This window comes from Tiliqua scincoides, chromosome 8, assembly GCF_035046505.1.
Source record: "Tiliqua scincoides isolate rTilSci1 chromosome 8, rTilSci1.hap2, whole genome shotgun sequence".
In the NCBI taxonomy this organism is placed as follows: Eukaryota; Metazoa; Chordata; class Lepidosauria; order Squamata; family Scincidae; genus Tiliqua; species Tiliqua scincoides.
Window position 1 is genome coordinate 19554530 of NC_089828.1, and position 15044 is coordinate 19569573.

The 15044-nt window shown below is 45.6% G+C and overlaps 1 protein-coding gene across 1 annotated transcript; it reads left to right on the forward strand.

Annotated features, from left to right (window-relative positions):
- The first annotated feature begins 87 nt into the window (after positions 1–87).
- Positions 88–14655, forward strand: STOML1 (stomatin like 1). The gene is made up of 8 exons (XM_066635420.1): positions 88–377; positions 580–826; positions 2221–2327; positions 4682–4831; positions 9039–9242; positions 9805–10036; positions 10966–11184; positions 12045–14655. Exons 2-8 carry the CDS (start codon positions 688–690, stop codon positions 12245–12247), a joined length of 1254 nt encoding a protein of 417 aa, XP_066491517.1. The 5' UTR covers positions 88–377; positions 580–687; the 3' UTR covers positions 12248–14655.
- The last annotated feature ends 389 nt before the right edge of the window (positions 14656–15044 follow it).

The following is a 15044-nucleotide window of genomic DNA, read 5'->3' on the forward strand; positions in this document are numbered from 1 at the left end:
TTCGAAAAACAGGGACCAGCCTCCTTCCTTCTTCCTCTTCTTCCGTATCATTGTCAGTGACTGCACAGAACCAGGAAGGACAAAAGCACAGACTGTAGCTTGTATCAGAGAGTGAGAGCAAAAGAGTGTGTGTCTAACTTGGATGTAGGAAAACACAGAGCATTTGGACAGGGATTTTGTAAAAGCTTGGATGTTTTTATTATAACAATTTGGCACAGACATTAAGGTGGAAAGGGCTATTTAATCCCCAGGGAGAGGGAAATGAATTGCTTTAGTTGAGATGGGAGATACAGTTCACCCTGGAGGCTTGTCACTCATTGCCTGGGAATCTCTGATCAAAGACTTTGAGGCTTCTATAGGAACAGAAAATTATAAAGGTATGTTTCCCGAGGTGTGACAATTTGGCATTACAGAACCCTGATGGGGCTTAAATGCTGATTTTCCAGGGCCTTTTGATAATCAAAAGAGAGGAGAGGGTGGTTCTGATGTTCTTGATGCAAATGACAGCATGAAAGAGACCTCCAGGTGAGACACCTGCTCATAAGCTGCAGGTAAAGACCTTGATGTTTCTCTTTGCAGAGTAAAAGAGCTGCCAGGACAAAGCTTTTTTGATCTACTGCAGGAGGAAAAGAACCAGGATAAGACAAGAGAGCATTTCGTCTCAGAGGCTTGGCAGTTGACCCGAACATGTTCAGCCAGTCAGGGTACCAAGCCCTTCCACTGGGAGATTTTGACAGGTTTCCGCAATCCAGCAACTGGCTGAATGGATCTTCAAGGAGGTTGTTCTCACTGGGACGAAGCCAAGATCAAGAGGAGAGAGGAACAGGTAAGTGATGAGTTTAAGAACACAATTTGCATTTCTCTGCCAGTGTTCATGAAAGTGGAGTTTTTGGTGCAACCTGTAGGTATATATCCTCTACTCTCTAAGCCTCCATATGTGTCACTGAAATAAATGCCAAGTGAAATAAATGCATATTTTTGACCTCTTTACCACTCCCACATTTCCCTCTCCTGTTGTCTTTCGCTGTGCCAAGTTTTATTTAGATTGTAAGCTCCTTGGGGCAGAAGCTTGCATGATTTCTAAAACACCATGCACACTGAGGTGTTGGATAAAGAAACAGATTATTAATAACAATAGTGGACTATGAATTAGAAACAGCTGTTGAAAACTCTGTGTTTTAGGGTCTGCTATCATCCGTTTGATTGCTTTTCTTTGAAGCATAGTAAGCAATTCCTGAGATTAGCTAATTTGAGAATTATTATCTAGCACTAAGGCTTATTTCAGGTATAAGGAATTCTACCAGGATGGAGCTGTATGGCTCGGGGCCAGGATGGTGGGGAAGGGAGGAAAGAGAATCTGTCTTTACTTTGGGGGCTATGGAACAGCCATATGGCACTATAGAATAAATACTTAGCATCTATATAGTGCTTTGTGAGTGTGAAAGTACTTCACATGGAAAGACAAAATCAAAATAAAACAACCCTGTAAGGTAAATATTATTAGTCCCCATATTGTTGAGGGAAGGACTAACGCTGAGAGGGAGTGACTTGCCTAAGGCCACTGAGTAAGTCTGTGGCGGAAGTGAGATTTAGGAAAGTCCCAATTTACAGCTCCGCCTCTTATGGCATAATCCTATTCATGCGCTGTACTGGCGAAATGCCTGTTCCGCTGGCATAAGCTGTTGCAAGAACTCCATAAAGTACTTTGTGACCATGCAGAGAGCTGGCAAACCAGCCAGAAGGCCAAAACCTTCCCACGCACACTAGTGGTCATTGGGACAATCGCCAGACCTGGTTAATCTGGTGCAGGGACAGGGGGAAGGCAGGGAGGGGTGGAACGGGGAGGAGATGGAGTGGGGTGGGCAAATCAGGCCTTGAAGAGGGGTGGGATCAGCGGCACAAGCGTGTGCCGTATCCTAATCTCCTTTACAGGCCTGATCTGCTGATGTGGATCAACTTGAACTTGGGCCATGGTATTGGGGCAAGGGGACAAATGTCCCCTTTCCTTGAGGAGACTTCTAGCATTCAAAAGCCTTCTGCAGGATGCCTCGGAGCCTACACCAGCACCGCTGCATCAGCGCAGGGGAACTTAGGTAGGATTGGGGTGCCCAGCTTCTAAAGATGGATTGGGAACTACGTAGCAGGGCCGTTCGTGCCATGACGGCATGTGTAATGATGGGTTTGCTGTACCCACTTTATTCTCGCCCCCTCTTTCTGCAGATTCACCCCAAGGGTTTTTCTCCTGGATTTGCCATGGGATGGTCACAGCCTTGGTGTTCTTGCTGACCATCTTCAGTTTCCCCATTTCTGGCTGGTTCGTTTTGAAGGTAAGATCGGAATGAGGACTGACAGACCCAAATAAAATCTGAAGACTGCGTGGTTGGAGAGAGAGCATAAGGATGAAATTGAAAAAGGGTTTCACCACCCTTGCCTGTACCCTATCTAGGAATCTCCCTTCCTCGCTTTCTCACCATCCTCATCTTGCAATCATTGCAATAGTAGCTCAGCTTTTCCTGGAAGGGCCAAGCCACACCTGGCACAGGACTGCCACGTTAGATCTCTTGAGCTGGTATGGGTGACCCACATTTGATCAGAGAAGCAGGATGGAATTCTTCCTTCCTCCCCCTATTGTGACACCATTTTCCCTATTTAAATTCCTTTTTCTAGTGCTGCTATGAGCTGGGGGCGGGAAGGGGGCAATTACATTTTTATTTATGTAGTGATGTTGTTAATGGCAATTTATGCAGAATGAAAAGTCAGATCCCTGCCCTGAGGTCGTTACAATAGACATTGACACAAGGTAGACAATGGGGGGCACGATTAAAACAGGAAGAACACATGCAGTTGTTTCACTTACATCAGTGTTATTCAAACTGTGCGGCATGGCTCTTTAGGAAGGCTCCAGGAACTCACAGCTCAAAGGGGAGGCGTGGGATGTCCTCTCACAGTGATACAGTCACACCCTTGGGCAGAATAGGAGCCCATCTTCTGCCTATTGTCTTTGCTTTTTTTTAAAAGCAGAAGAAAAGGGAGTTGCTCAGCTGCCAGAGTGACTGCTGCTGCTGCCACCCCACCCTCTTCTCCCTCCACTCAGAGGCTGCCACCTTCTGTGTTTGCTGCATGTTGTTTCCAAAGCTCTTTGACTCCAACCCCCATCTGGCAAGTACCTGCTCAGTACTGCTCAGCTGCTCAGTACTGCTAAGTACTGCTCAGCTTGCAGTCCTTAACCCTTGCTGATCCTTGTCTGGTTGGTTCCTAGTTCCCAACCTGGGATCGCTTCTCATCAAAGTGAAATCTCTCTTTTCAACCCCCTCCCTCTTCCACTCACCCCTTTCGATCTCCAAACCTTCCCACTTTCTTCCCCCTCCCCAAATAAAACGCTTCCTATTTTCCCAGTCACCAGGAGTCTTAAAGTTGTTTCCATGCAGTTGGCAAAGGGGGGGGGGGAGAGAGAGAGAAGCACACAGTTTACTTGACCAGGAGCAGAAAAAGGGTACTGTTTTTAAAGTGATTTATTAATCTTGCTGTTTGACTGAAGAGGAAAGGCTGTATTTTTAAAGTGATGAATCTTGCTATTTGAAGGGAATACTTATCAGCCATTGATGTGATTGCCAGCCCAATCCTATCCATACTTTCCTGGGAGTAAGCCCCATTGATTCTAATGGGACTTACTTCTGAGTAGGCATGCATAGGCTTGAGCTGTGCATCTCCTAGTATAGGAGACAAATCTGCTTCCTAACCAAACGCTTATCAGCTCTGATATATTTTTGTGGTCTATTTTTGTTTTCCCCACCAGCTTCTGGAAAAATTTAATTTAATTAAATTAATAAAGGGTTCAATCATATCCAAGGAGAATGGGAGAAATGACTAGTTGGATTGGGGTCCACAAGGGTGTTTGTGTATAATGTTGGTCAGACTGGTTGTTCACAAAGTTCATTTGATAAAGCAATTCTATTGGTATGCTTACAAAGTTTTAAAAAATGAGTCCTCCTGGACCAGACAAAAGCTACCTACTCCAGCATCCTGTCTCCAACAGTGATCAGCAGCTGATCATTTAAAAGCATGTATATTGTTGTGTATTAATAATATATTTTTAAGATCTGCATTAAATTAATGATATGATTAATATAATTAATATTAATATAGTTAATATATATTTAATATTTAATATTATATTATAATAAATATAATATTATAATATTATATTGAATATATTGAATATAGTTAATATTTCTGGCCACTTCCTGTTTAACGATGTCACTTCCAGCCCTCAAGAACATGATGGGGAGTCATGGCCAACAGCCACGGGGGTCAAGGGAGCCACTGGCTGGAAAAGTTTGGGTACCACTGACTTACATGTATTTAGTCTTAGTAATAGTAGAGAGTGAGGGCTGCAGGAAATACAGGTGCTATACTTGTATTTTCCCTTCACTGGGGTCGTAGCAGATTTGGAAGCATGATTTACATCAGGGAAATAATTCCAGGGATACCATATCTTTCCCCCAGCACCACTGAAATTCACAGCTCCCTGAACCATTTTTAAAGCAAACATTAACACTAGATTTCAAGTGTGGTCTGGCCCAGAAGTGGAGGGATATGTAGAGGAAGGAAAGAATGCCTTCCTTTAATTTTTGCATACACCTTCTCACCACAGCTTGTTCTTTGTTTTCTCTCTTCCCAGATAGTTCCAATGTATGAGCGCATTATCGTGTTTCGCTTGGGGCGGATCCGGTCCCCGCAAGGACCAGGCATGGTTTTGCTGCTGCCTTTCATCGATCACTGGCAACAAGTGGACTTGAGGACCCGGGCCTTCAGTATCCCACCATGTAAGGTGAGCTGTTCGAGGCAAGCCATGTTTAGGCAAGCCACTCAGCCTCAGTCTTCCCCATCTGTAGTGTGGGGATATACACTCACCTTTCAGCATAGTTGTAAGGATACGTCAAACCAGGGGTGCCCAAACCCCGGCCCGGGGGCCACTTGCAGCCCTCGGGGGTTCCCAATGAGGCCCTCAGGGAGCCCCCAGTCTCCAATGAGTCTCTGGCCCTCATTGCTGGGGCCCGTGCTGGCCTGACGCAACTGCTCTCAGCATGAGGACAGTTGTTCAACCTCTCACCTGAGCTGTGGGACGAGGGCTCCCTCCACTACTTGCTGTTTCATGTCTGTGATGCAACAGTGGCAGCGAAGGAAAGACTGGCCTTGCTTTGAGCAAGGCCTTTTATAGGCCTTGAGCTACTGCAAGACCTTCATTTATTCATATGTTCCATTTTTAATAAATTCATTTTAAATGTAAATTAATTCTTTTTTCCCCCGGCCCCCGACAGTGTCAGAGAGATGAGGCAGCCCTCCTGCCAAAATGTTTGGACACCCCTGCGTCAAACTAATAACTGTGAAGTACTTTGCTCACTCAGAAAGTGCACAAATACTAATGCTAAATACTAAATAATTTTGGAAGGAGTTATGTTGTAAGAGGGCTCAGATCTTTCGCTACCCATAGCATGAGCGATATCTAAAATGTTTTTGGACTGTATGCTTTTTTGTTTTGTTCCAATCTATCCTCTGTTCTTTTTTAGTTTTTCATATCTGTGAGGTCTGTTTCCTTAACCTTGGTGAATATGAAGTTTATCCTGCATTAGATCATTCATCCATCCAGCCCAATGCTTTCTACTCTGACGGACAGAATTATATTATATTATATTATATTATATTATATTATATTATATTATATTATATTATATTATAGATAATATAACAGCTTTGTAAGATATATAAATTTTATGTCCATATTACAGATAGGGAAGACTGAGACTGAGGAAGAGTGGCTTATCTAAGACCACCCAGTAACTAGACTAGTCATTATTCTCAGCTCAGTCTTTTAGCCATTGTGTTACATCAACTTGGAAAAAAAGAAGAAAAGGGCACATTTTGGTTAAGAACATAAGAACATAAGAACAGCCCCACTGGATCAGGCCATAGGCCCATCTAGTCCAGCTTCCTGTATCTCACAGCGGCCCACCAAATGCCCCAGGGAGCACACCAGATAACAAGAGACCTCATCCTGGTGCTCTCCCCTTACATCTGGCATTCTGACTTAACCCATTTCTAAAATCAGGAGGTTGCGCATACACATCATGGCTTGTACCCCATAATGGATTTTTCCTCCAGAAACTCGTCCAATCCCCTTTTAAAGGCGTCTAGGCTAGACGCCAGCACCACATCCTGTGGCAAGGAGTTCCACAGACCGACCACGCGCTGAGTAAAGAAATATTTTCTTTTGTCTGTCCTAACCCGCCCAACACTCAATTTTAGTGGATGTCCCCTGGTTCTGGTATTATGTGAGAGTGTAAAGAGCATCTCCCTATCCACTCTGTCCATCCCCTGCATAATTTTGTATGTCTCAATCATGTCCCCCCTCAAGCGTCTCTTTTCTAGGCTGAAGAGGCCCAAACGCCGTAGCCTTTCCTCATAAGGAAGGTGCCCCAGCCCCGTAATCATCTTAGTCGCTCTCTTTTGCACCTTTTCCATTTCCACTATGTCTTTTTTGAGATGCGGCGACCAGAACTGGACACAATACTCCAGGTGTGGCCTTACCATCGATTTGTACAACGGCATTATAATACTAACCGTTTTGTTCTCAATACCCTTCCTAATGATCCCAAGCATAGAATTGGCCTTCTTCACTGCCGCCGCACATTGGGTCGACACTTTCATCGACCTGTCCACCACCACCCCAAGATCTCTCTCCTGATCTGTCACAGACAGCTCAGACCCCATCAGCCTATATCTAAAGTTTTGATTTTTTGCCCCAATGTGCATGACTTTACACTTACTGACATTGAAGCGCATCTGCCATTTTGCTGCCCATTCTGCCAGTCTGGAGAGATCCTTCTGGAGCTCCTCACAATCACTTCTGGTCTTTACCACTCGGAAAAGTTTGGTGTCGTCTGCAAACTTAGCCACTTCACTGCTCAACCCTGTCTCCAGGTCAGTTATGAAGAGGTTGAAAAGCACCGGTCCCAGGACAGATCCTTGGGGCACACCGCTTTTCACCTCTCTCCATTGTGAAAATTGCCCATTGACACCCACTCTCTGCTTCCTGGCCTCCAACCAGTTCTCAATCCACGAGAGGACCTGTCCTCTAATTCCCTGACTGTGGAGTTTTTTCAGTAGCCTTTGGTGAGGGACCGTGTCAAACGCCTTCTGAAAGTCCAGATATATAATGTCCGCGGGTTCTCCCGCATCCACATGCCTGTTGACCTTTTCAAAGAATTCTATAAGGTTTGTGAGGCAAGACTTACCCTTACAGAAGCCATGCTGACTCTCCCTCAGCAAGGCCTGTTCGTCTATGTGTTTTGAGATCCTATCTTTGATGAGGCATTCCACCATCTTACCCGGTATAGATGTTAGGCTGACCGGCCTATAGTTTCCCGGGTCCCCCCTCTTTCCCTTTTTAAAAATAGGCGTGACATTTGCTATCCTCCAATCTTCTGGTACCGTGGCCGTTTTGAGGGACAAGTTGCATACCTTAGTCAAGAGATCTGCAACTTCATTCTTCAATTCCTTAATAACCCTTGGGTGGATGCCATCAGGGCCCGGTGACTTATTGATCTTTAATTTATCAATGAGGTCTGAAACATCTTCTCTTTTAACCTCTATCTGACTTAACTCCTCGGTTAGGAGGGGCCGTTCGGGCAGCGGTATCTGCCCGAGGTCTTCTGCCGTGAAGACAGATGCAAAGAACTCATTTAATTTCTCTGCCATCTCTAAGTCTCCTTTTATCTCCCCTTTCCCTCCCTCACCATCCAGAGGGCCAACCGCTTCTCTGGCGGGTTTCCTGCTTCTAACATATTTGAAGAAGCTTTTATTATTCCCCTTAATGTTGCTGGCCATGCGTTCCTCATAGTCTCGCTTGGCCTCCCCTATCACCTTCTTACATTTCTTTTGCCACAGTTTATGTTCCTTTTTATTCTCTTCATTAGGGCAAGACTTCCATTTACGGAAGGAAGCTTCCTTGCCCTTCACAGCCTCTCTAACTTGGCTGGTTAGCCATGCGGGCACTCTCCTGGATTTAGTGGAACCCTTCTTTCTTTGCGGTATACACCTCTGCTGGGCCTCTATTACTGTTGTTTTAAGCAGCCTCCATGCACTCTGGAGAGACTGGACTCTTTTTACCCTCCCTTTCAACCTCCTTCTAACCAGCCTCCTCATTTGAGGGAAGTCCGCCCGTCGGAAGTCAAGGGTTTTTGTTAGAGATTTGCCTGGTATTCTTCCCCCAACGTGCACGTCAAAACGGATCGCAGCATGATCACTGTTCCCCAATGGCTCAGTAACGTTTACATCTCTAACCAGGTCCTGCATACCGCACAAAATTAAATCCAGAGTCACCTGTCCTCTGGTGGGCTCTGTGACTAGCTGATCTAAGCCACAGTCATTTAGCACGTCAAGAAATCCGGTTTCCTTATCGTGACCAGAACACAAATTGACCCAGTCAATATGAGGATAATTGAAGTCCCCCATGATTACAACCCTGTCCTTCCTTGTCACCTCCCTGATCTGTTTCCTCATTTCAAGGTCCCCATCAGATTTCTGGTCTGGAGGACGATAGCACACCCCCAGTATTACAGGTTCTCTTGTATTTAGCAGGGGGAGAAAATTGTCTCTCTTTATCGCAGCATAGCATCTTTTTCAGTGTCTGTTTGCTGGTGTCTCATGTGTGTGTTGTGCAATCTTTGGAACAAAGAACCATTGTTTAGTTCATTCATTTTGCTATATAAATTGCTTTGTGAACTTTTTGTTGAGAAGCGGTGTATAATATTTTGTTGTTGACTTGAGGGGACCAGATGACTAGGACTGCCTTCTTCCATATGAACCTGCCCATAAGTTAAGATAATCAACTGGGGCCCTCTTCTGGGTGCCGCCATCTCAAAAATTTAGGACCTTCTTCCACTGTGCCCTTTATTGCCTGAAACACATGCTTGAGAAAGCCCTGTATGGGAGCAAATAGTCACAGCGTTGAGTGCTGTTGTCTTTACTCTCTGCAGCTGATGACCAAAGATGGAGTTTTGGTGTCTGTTGGGGCTGATGTCCAATTCCGCATTTGGGACCCGGTGCTTTCAGTCATGATGTTGAAAGATCTCAATGTGGCCACACGGATGACCGCTCAGAATGCGATGACCAAGATCTTGCTGAAGAAGTACCTGCGGGAGATCCATACAGAGAAGCTGCGGATTGGAGATCAACTATTGGTAGGGCCTCCATTTCTCTTAGGAGTCATTCCTCCATGGAATGAAGACAGAACAGGGCAGGGAGGGGGCAGAACAGGACGAGGATCAGGGTAGATCAGGGTTGAAGAGTGTCCAGTGAAAAAAACATAGACTATGACTTCACACAATGCCTGAAACCAGGGCGCTCCAAACTAGCCTGCAGGCCAGAGTTGGCATCCTCACTAACCCTTCCCTTGTGTGAACAGAGCTTACCATAGGTGAGCCTACTACTGTCATCTCTGATCTCCCCCAATGTTCATGCTACCCAACCACTTCTGCATTCTGCTGCCGCAGGGGACTCTGCACTTGCATTTCCTGGCAGACGCGGCTGGGTTGCACGAACATTGAGAAGAGATAGCAGGCTCCCCAGCAGAACAGTAAGCTCTGTTCACAGGTGGGAGGGGCTGTCTTCAGTGCACAGCAGTCTCCAGTTTGGAGACCACTGCCCCAGACCCATCACGACTAATGTCAGCTGATAGACCTCTCTCCATGGACTTGTGTTATCTTTGGTTTGTCTGAACACTCTGCCTTTTCTTATTTCTAGCTTGAAATCAATGACACGACCAAGTCTTGGGGCCTTGAGGTGGACAGGGTGGAACTGATATTAGAGGCAGTGCTGCAAACACCCCAAGGGGATACCAGAGGAGCCCAGAGTGCAATGCCTCCAATCCCTGGACTGGAAGGGCTGGATAGTGCCATTCAGCAGCTAGCTCTTCATTTCTTTGGCAAGACCCTGGCAGCATCAGCCACCAATCCGAACGGAGCCTTTGAGACAGGTGACAACATGTCGATAGCAAGAATCTGACCTCGCCTTAAGAAATCATAGCATAACTACGAGTAACAGCTGTCCCCAGTTGTTCGGAGCTGGCAACTGATAATGAGAGATAAACAGTTTGAAGTGCCTCTTCAAAGAGACTTTCAGGAAGTCCAAATCCCATGAAGTAATTGCACCTCACGACGGGCAGGTTTCAATAAACAGAATGTTCCATTGCCCACTTTTTCCCAGGAGTTTCTGAGTTCAGGAAAGCTGCCAGAATCTGACTGGTTATGTGCAATCAAGAGCTTTTGCCAAGATCAGTACTGATTCTAGCTTGCTGGGAGCTTTGGGGCAAAATCCTGCATTGGGAACTCCCAAAGAAAATAAGATAAGCCTGGCTGGCTCAGGCCAAAAGCCCACCTAGTCCAACTTCCTGTATCTCACAGTGGCTCACCAGGTGCCTCAGGGAGCACACAAGACCACAAGAGACCTGCATCCTGTTGCCACGCCCTTGCATCTAGCTTTCATAGGTAGTCTACTTCTAAAACTAGGAAGTTGTGTATACCCAACAGGGCTTTTCCTCCAGAAATCTGTCCAATCCCTTTTTAAAGGCATCTAGGCCAGGTGACATCACCAGAATCTGTGGCAAAATTTAGTCCATCATTCTGATTCCCACACTGGCCAACCAGATGCCTGTAGGAAGCCCACAAGCTCCATCCTCCCCATGGCTCTTCCCACCTGTCTCTTAATGGGGCACTGCCACTAGGACTGAGGGTTCAGGATTAGTCCAGCCGTGTAGGCCTTGTGTGGCATGGGCCCTGCAGCAAATGCCCACCCTAGCCATCCCCAGTGCCCCTCCTGAGTCTTCATAAGTCATTTGTTGGAGGGGGCACTTATCAACCTTCTGACCCCACACCCTGTTTTGATTGCTTATTTTTTTTCCCCCAGGTGAACATGTGGAGATACAGAATGAAGTGGATCAGCCAAGCCCAACCACTGAGGCTGTGGTCAGCAGCGAGAAAAATAAGTTGAATGTTGAGGAACTCTTTTTGGCAATGGAGATATTTCTGTCTGAATCCTTAGTTAACCAGGTCAGAGCTTCCTATCAGATCAACATTTTGCTGCCCAGCGGAGACCAAAGTACATATTTCCTTGATCTTTCTACAGGCAAGTCTGTTTGATTTGATTAACCTGTTAAAGTCAGCACAAATCATTGCAATTGGGTTGTTTTTTCTTTCCAAATAGGAATTGTCCTGAGTAGAAAATGATACTTGTCCACCATACCATCACTGCTGCATGGTTATCCTGCCCAGGCCTTTCAAGACTAGCTTCTGCCATAGGGTTGTGCTTGTGGCTCTATGTACAGATTCTAATCTTTGAGGGCTAGTAGTCCTTTAAGTAGTCTTTTAAGCAGAGACACCCAAAACAGTTGTAGTGTGTTTTGAATGTCCATAGAACAGCATTGTGACAACCATGCCTTTGGCCTAAGTGGGGGGGGGGGGGGAAGAGCAATATCAGTAATATCTGCAGCCAGGATTCCATGGAAGGTGAGCAGAGAGTAGGTCAAATCTCCATTTGCAAATACAGATGTGTGCCCCACCCGTATCCACAGTTCTCCATGCCCTCCCACACCCATTACCTTCCTTTTACTATAACAACAAGCACCATGTCTTTTCTTTGCAAAATGTTAGAAGATGAACATGACAAACAGGCAGCCTGAATTCTAGAGGAGGAATACAGCCAGAATGTTAACAGGAAGCAGGAAGGTTCCTGCTTCCTGTTAGCGTTCTCTAAATCTAACGTTTAGGCTGCCTGCTTGTTGTGTTCCTCTTCTGCAAAGGATTAGACATGAATGTTTGGCACCACAGTAAGCATAGGGTTCCTTTTTATTTTCAGTTTTGCTATCCACGGGGGCAGGAATGTGCCCCCACAGATAATAATTTAGCCTATTGTTGTAAGCAACATTATTCTCATCCATATGTTTCAAATCATGTTGTTGATTGACCTTCCAATCCTTCTTTCAACAGGCCATGGAAGAATAGGTCATGGTCTACCTGACCATAGCCCTGATGTGGTTTTGGAGATGGCAGAGAGTGACCTAGAGGCCTTAATCCTTGGCGAACTCCACCCACTTAGTGCTTATGTCTGCGGGAGGCTACGAGTACAAGGAGATCTGAATGTAGCCCTGAAGCTGGAAGAGCTCTTCAAGGTGATGAAGCAACGAAGATGAATGACTGTGGGCCAGTGGAGAATCCAAGGAATTGTTTCCAAATGGGCCGTTTACGAAAGCTGTTCCATGAGTAGCATGCATGGCACTTCACCTGTCCATAGACATGTCCATTGGGATAAACTTTGTATTCCAGATCGGGAGGTTGGATTGATTTCCTCCTTTCACATCACCAGGATCATGACAGCTGGTTTTTGACTCCAACCTGGGACTTCTTGGGTGACTCAATTGCTGAACAGACCGCATGGTGCTATAACAGGGCTGGGTTCATATGTTTGTGATGTATAATGGTTTATAGACACCCATTCAGATGCCTGAGGGCATGGTCTAAAAGCACAAAGACTGCAATCACCAGGGAAGCTAAACAAGCCTGGGTCTGGAAAGTGCCCAAATGGGAGGCCACCATGGAAGCCTATAGCTGTTATCTTGAGTTCCAGGATGGATGAGAAGCAGATCATGAACTTTAATGAAAGATGTATAAATGTTGGCATAGCAGCTGTGCACACATGCCAGTAACTTTTCCAGAGAATAAATGGAAAGGGGTGGAATCTCTATCTCGGTGGTTGTAGTTGTACCGGGTTGTATCCTGGGCTCTTATCACAGGACTAGCTGATGCCAATCATTCGAAATTGAATTCAGAGTCATGGAAAGGACTTCACTTCCCATTTGGGTGTTGAGAAAGACTATATTGACCATACTCAAGCCTAGGAACTGAAGGTCACTTATGATCAGGATCATTTATGCATAATAATGGGGATGGTAATTTTTAAAAGCAAATTCCACCCTCACCCAGGAAGAAACTCAGTTGGCAGAGCTGAGCTGCACAGATGTTTGGAGTTTTGAAACCAGCTGTTATAGACTGTAAGCTCCATGGGATCCTGTGTCAGTGTTTGCCTGTGTTATTGTTGCAACTTCGTAAGGAGTTTGAAATCATTTGGGGGGAGGGGATGACCAACCACTACTGTTTTCCTAAGCAGACATTTTCTTCATCTACCAGTTAAGTTCTCAAACTTAAATGGATACTGTAATGTCAAATTTACAGCATGTCTTAATAGTATTTATTTGGTGGGGCAAATCCAGCCATGTAACCCCACTGTATCGACACGTGGTAGGGCTCTAAACTAGATGGGATGACCACACCTCTGTTTGTTTCCATGAGGCCGTTCAAATTGCATGTAGCGTGGTGGGGAAAAATCCCATTTTTAGAGCAAAAGGCGTGGGATGGTGAATTCTTCTCCTAAGGTTTGCTGCCTACAGTCTGCCTCTTCCCCCAGGTTCTTCTCCTTCAGTTAAGTTCTGATATCAAAAGTGAACTTAGATGTGGGGGACCATGCTAGGGTGTGGGGATAGAGATTATGGGAGGGTAAGCAGAGAGCCCAGTAAGGGTTCAGATCCACATGCCCATTTTGCTATCAGAATTGGATCCAGGTTTAAAGACACGAACCTTTAAACTTTTGCCTTGTCACATTGGATTTAGCTCTTTGTTACAGCGGGTTGTATCTTTAATAACAGCCCAATTCTATGGGCCGTGTTGCCACCAGAACTAGCATTACAGCAGCAGAGCAAGCTTTCCAGCTGGCACAAAAAAAAATGTTTCAGAAGTGAATGAAGCACTGCCAGAGAGGCTGTAGAGGGCCGAGCATGTGATGCTGGGAGGAGGAAGGTCGCCCAACGAAGCTGTCAGTGAGGTGGGCCTAACAGGGCAGGGGGGGCAGTAGGAGGCATGTCAGAGGCGGAAGGGGGTGGCAGCCAGCGCGGAGGACTTGCGCCAGATGCTATCTCCTGCAGTCGACACATCCTCTTTGTCTCCTTGGACTTGTGCCTGCCAAAGAGCTGACCCAAGTCTGAGGTGGGGCTTATGGAGTGATAAGGAAAAATAATTTCCCCATCCCCTCCCAAACCTTCCAATCACACACACACACACACACCCACTACCACCATGGCTTGCACTACAACCTGTTTTAGCATGGCTGCATGTTATGGCAGAGAAAACCATAGGATTGGGCTCTAAGATGACTAAGGAATTTAGTCACGACTCATTGATTTCTTTAGTCATGACTGGCTAAACGTTGGAGACAACATATTGCCTTTAGGTAGAAACCTGTCAGAAAACAGTATCCTAAGGATGGCTTGTTCCTACATCTCCTCGCTTGTTCTCTCATTACTTCATAGCTCTGACAAATGTGTTGTCACCAGTGAGGAACAATTGTGTTTGACCTCACCTGGGCAGAGTGGAGGTAATACAGAAGTTCTGTGGCTGGTGACATTTCTAAGATGCCACATTCTTATGTATAATGCTACAGTCAACGTGCAATCAGTGTGATTGATTTTATGATGTTGCAGTATGTCATTTGCTATTGTACAGTGTGTGTGAGAAGTACTTAATATTTTTAAATAAATATTTAAGCTAACCTATTTGACTTCTGGGTAGGTGTACTGACCCTGAATGAGAAGAGGACGAACGGGAATGATTTATTTACCAATTGAGGCCCAGAGTCCGAGCCACACAAAAGTGATAGCAGGAGTTGTGTCACATTGGAGTGCAAAGGATAACTGCGGGCAGGATCCACACAAAATGAACACAAAAACCGATCCATAGAGGTGTAGCCCATTCCTAAGCTTGGAAGATGAATAGGCATCGCAAGGTTGCCCTTCAGGGATTAGAGCAAATGACTAGGGCAACATCAGTGCTACGCCTTTAGACATGATGTGGTTATTAGACTGGTGAACAGGGGCCATCTTTGGTAAACACACCATGCTGGTGGTTCCAGTTTAGGGGAGGCCCTAAGGATGACAGCAC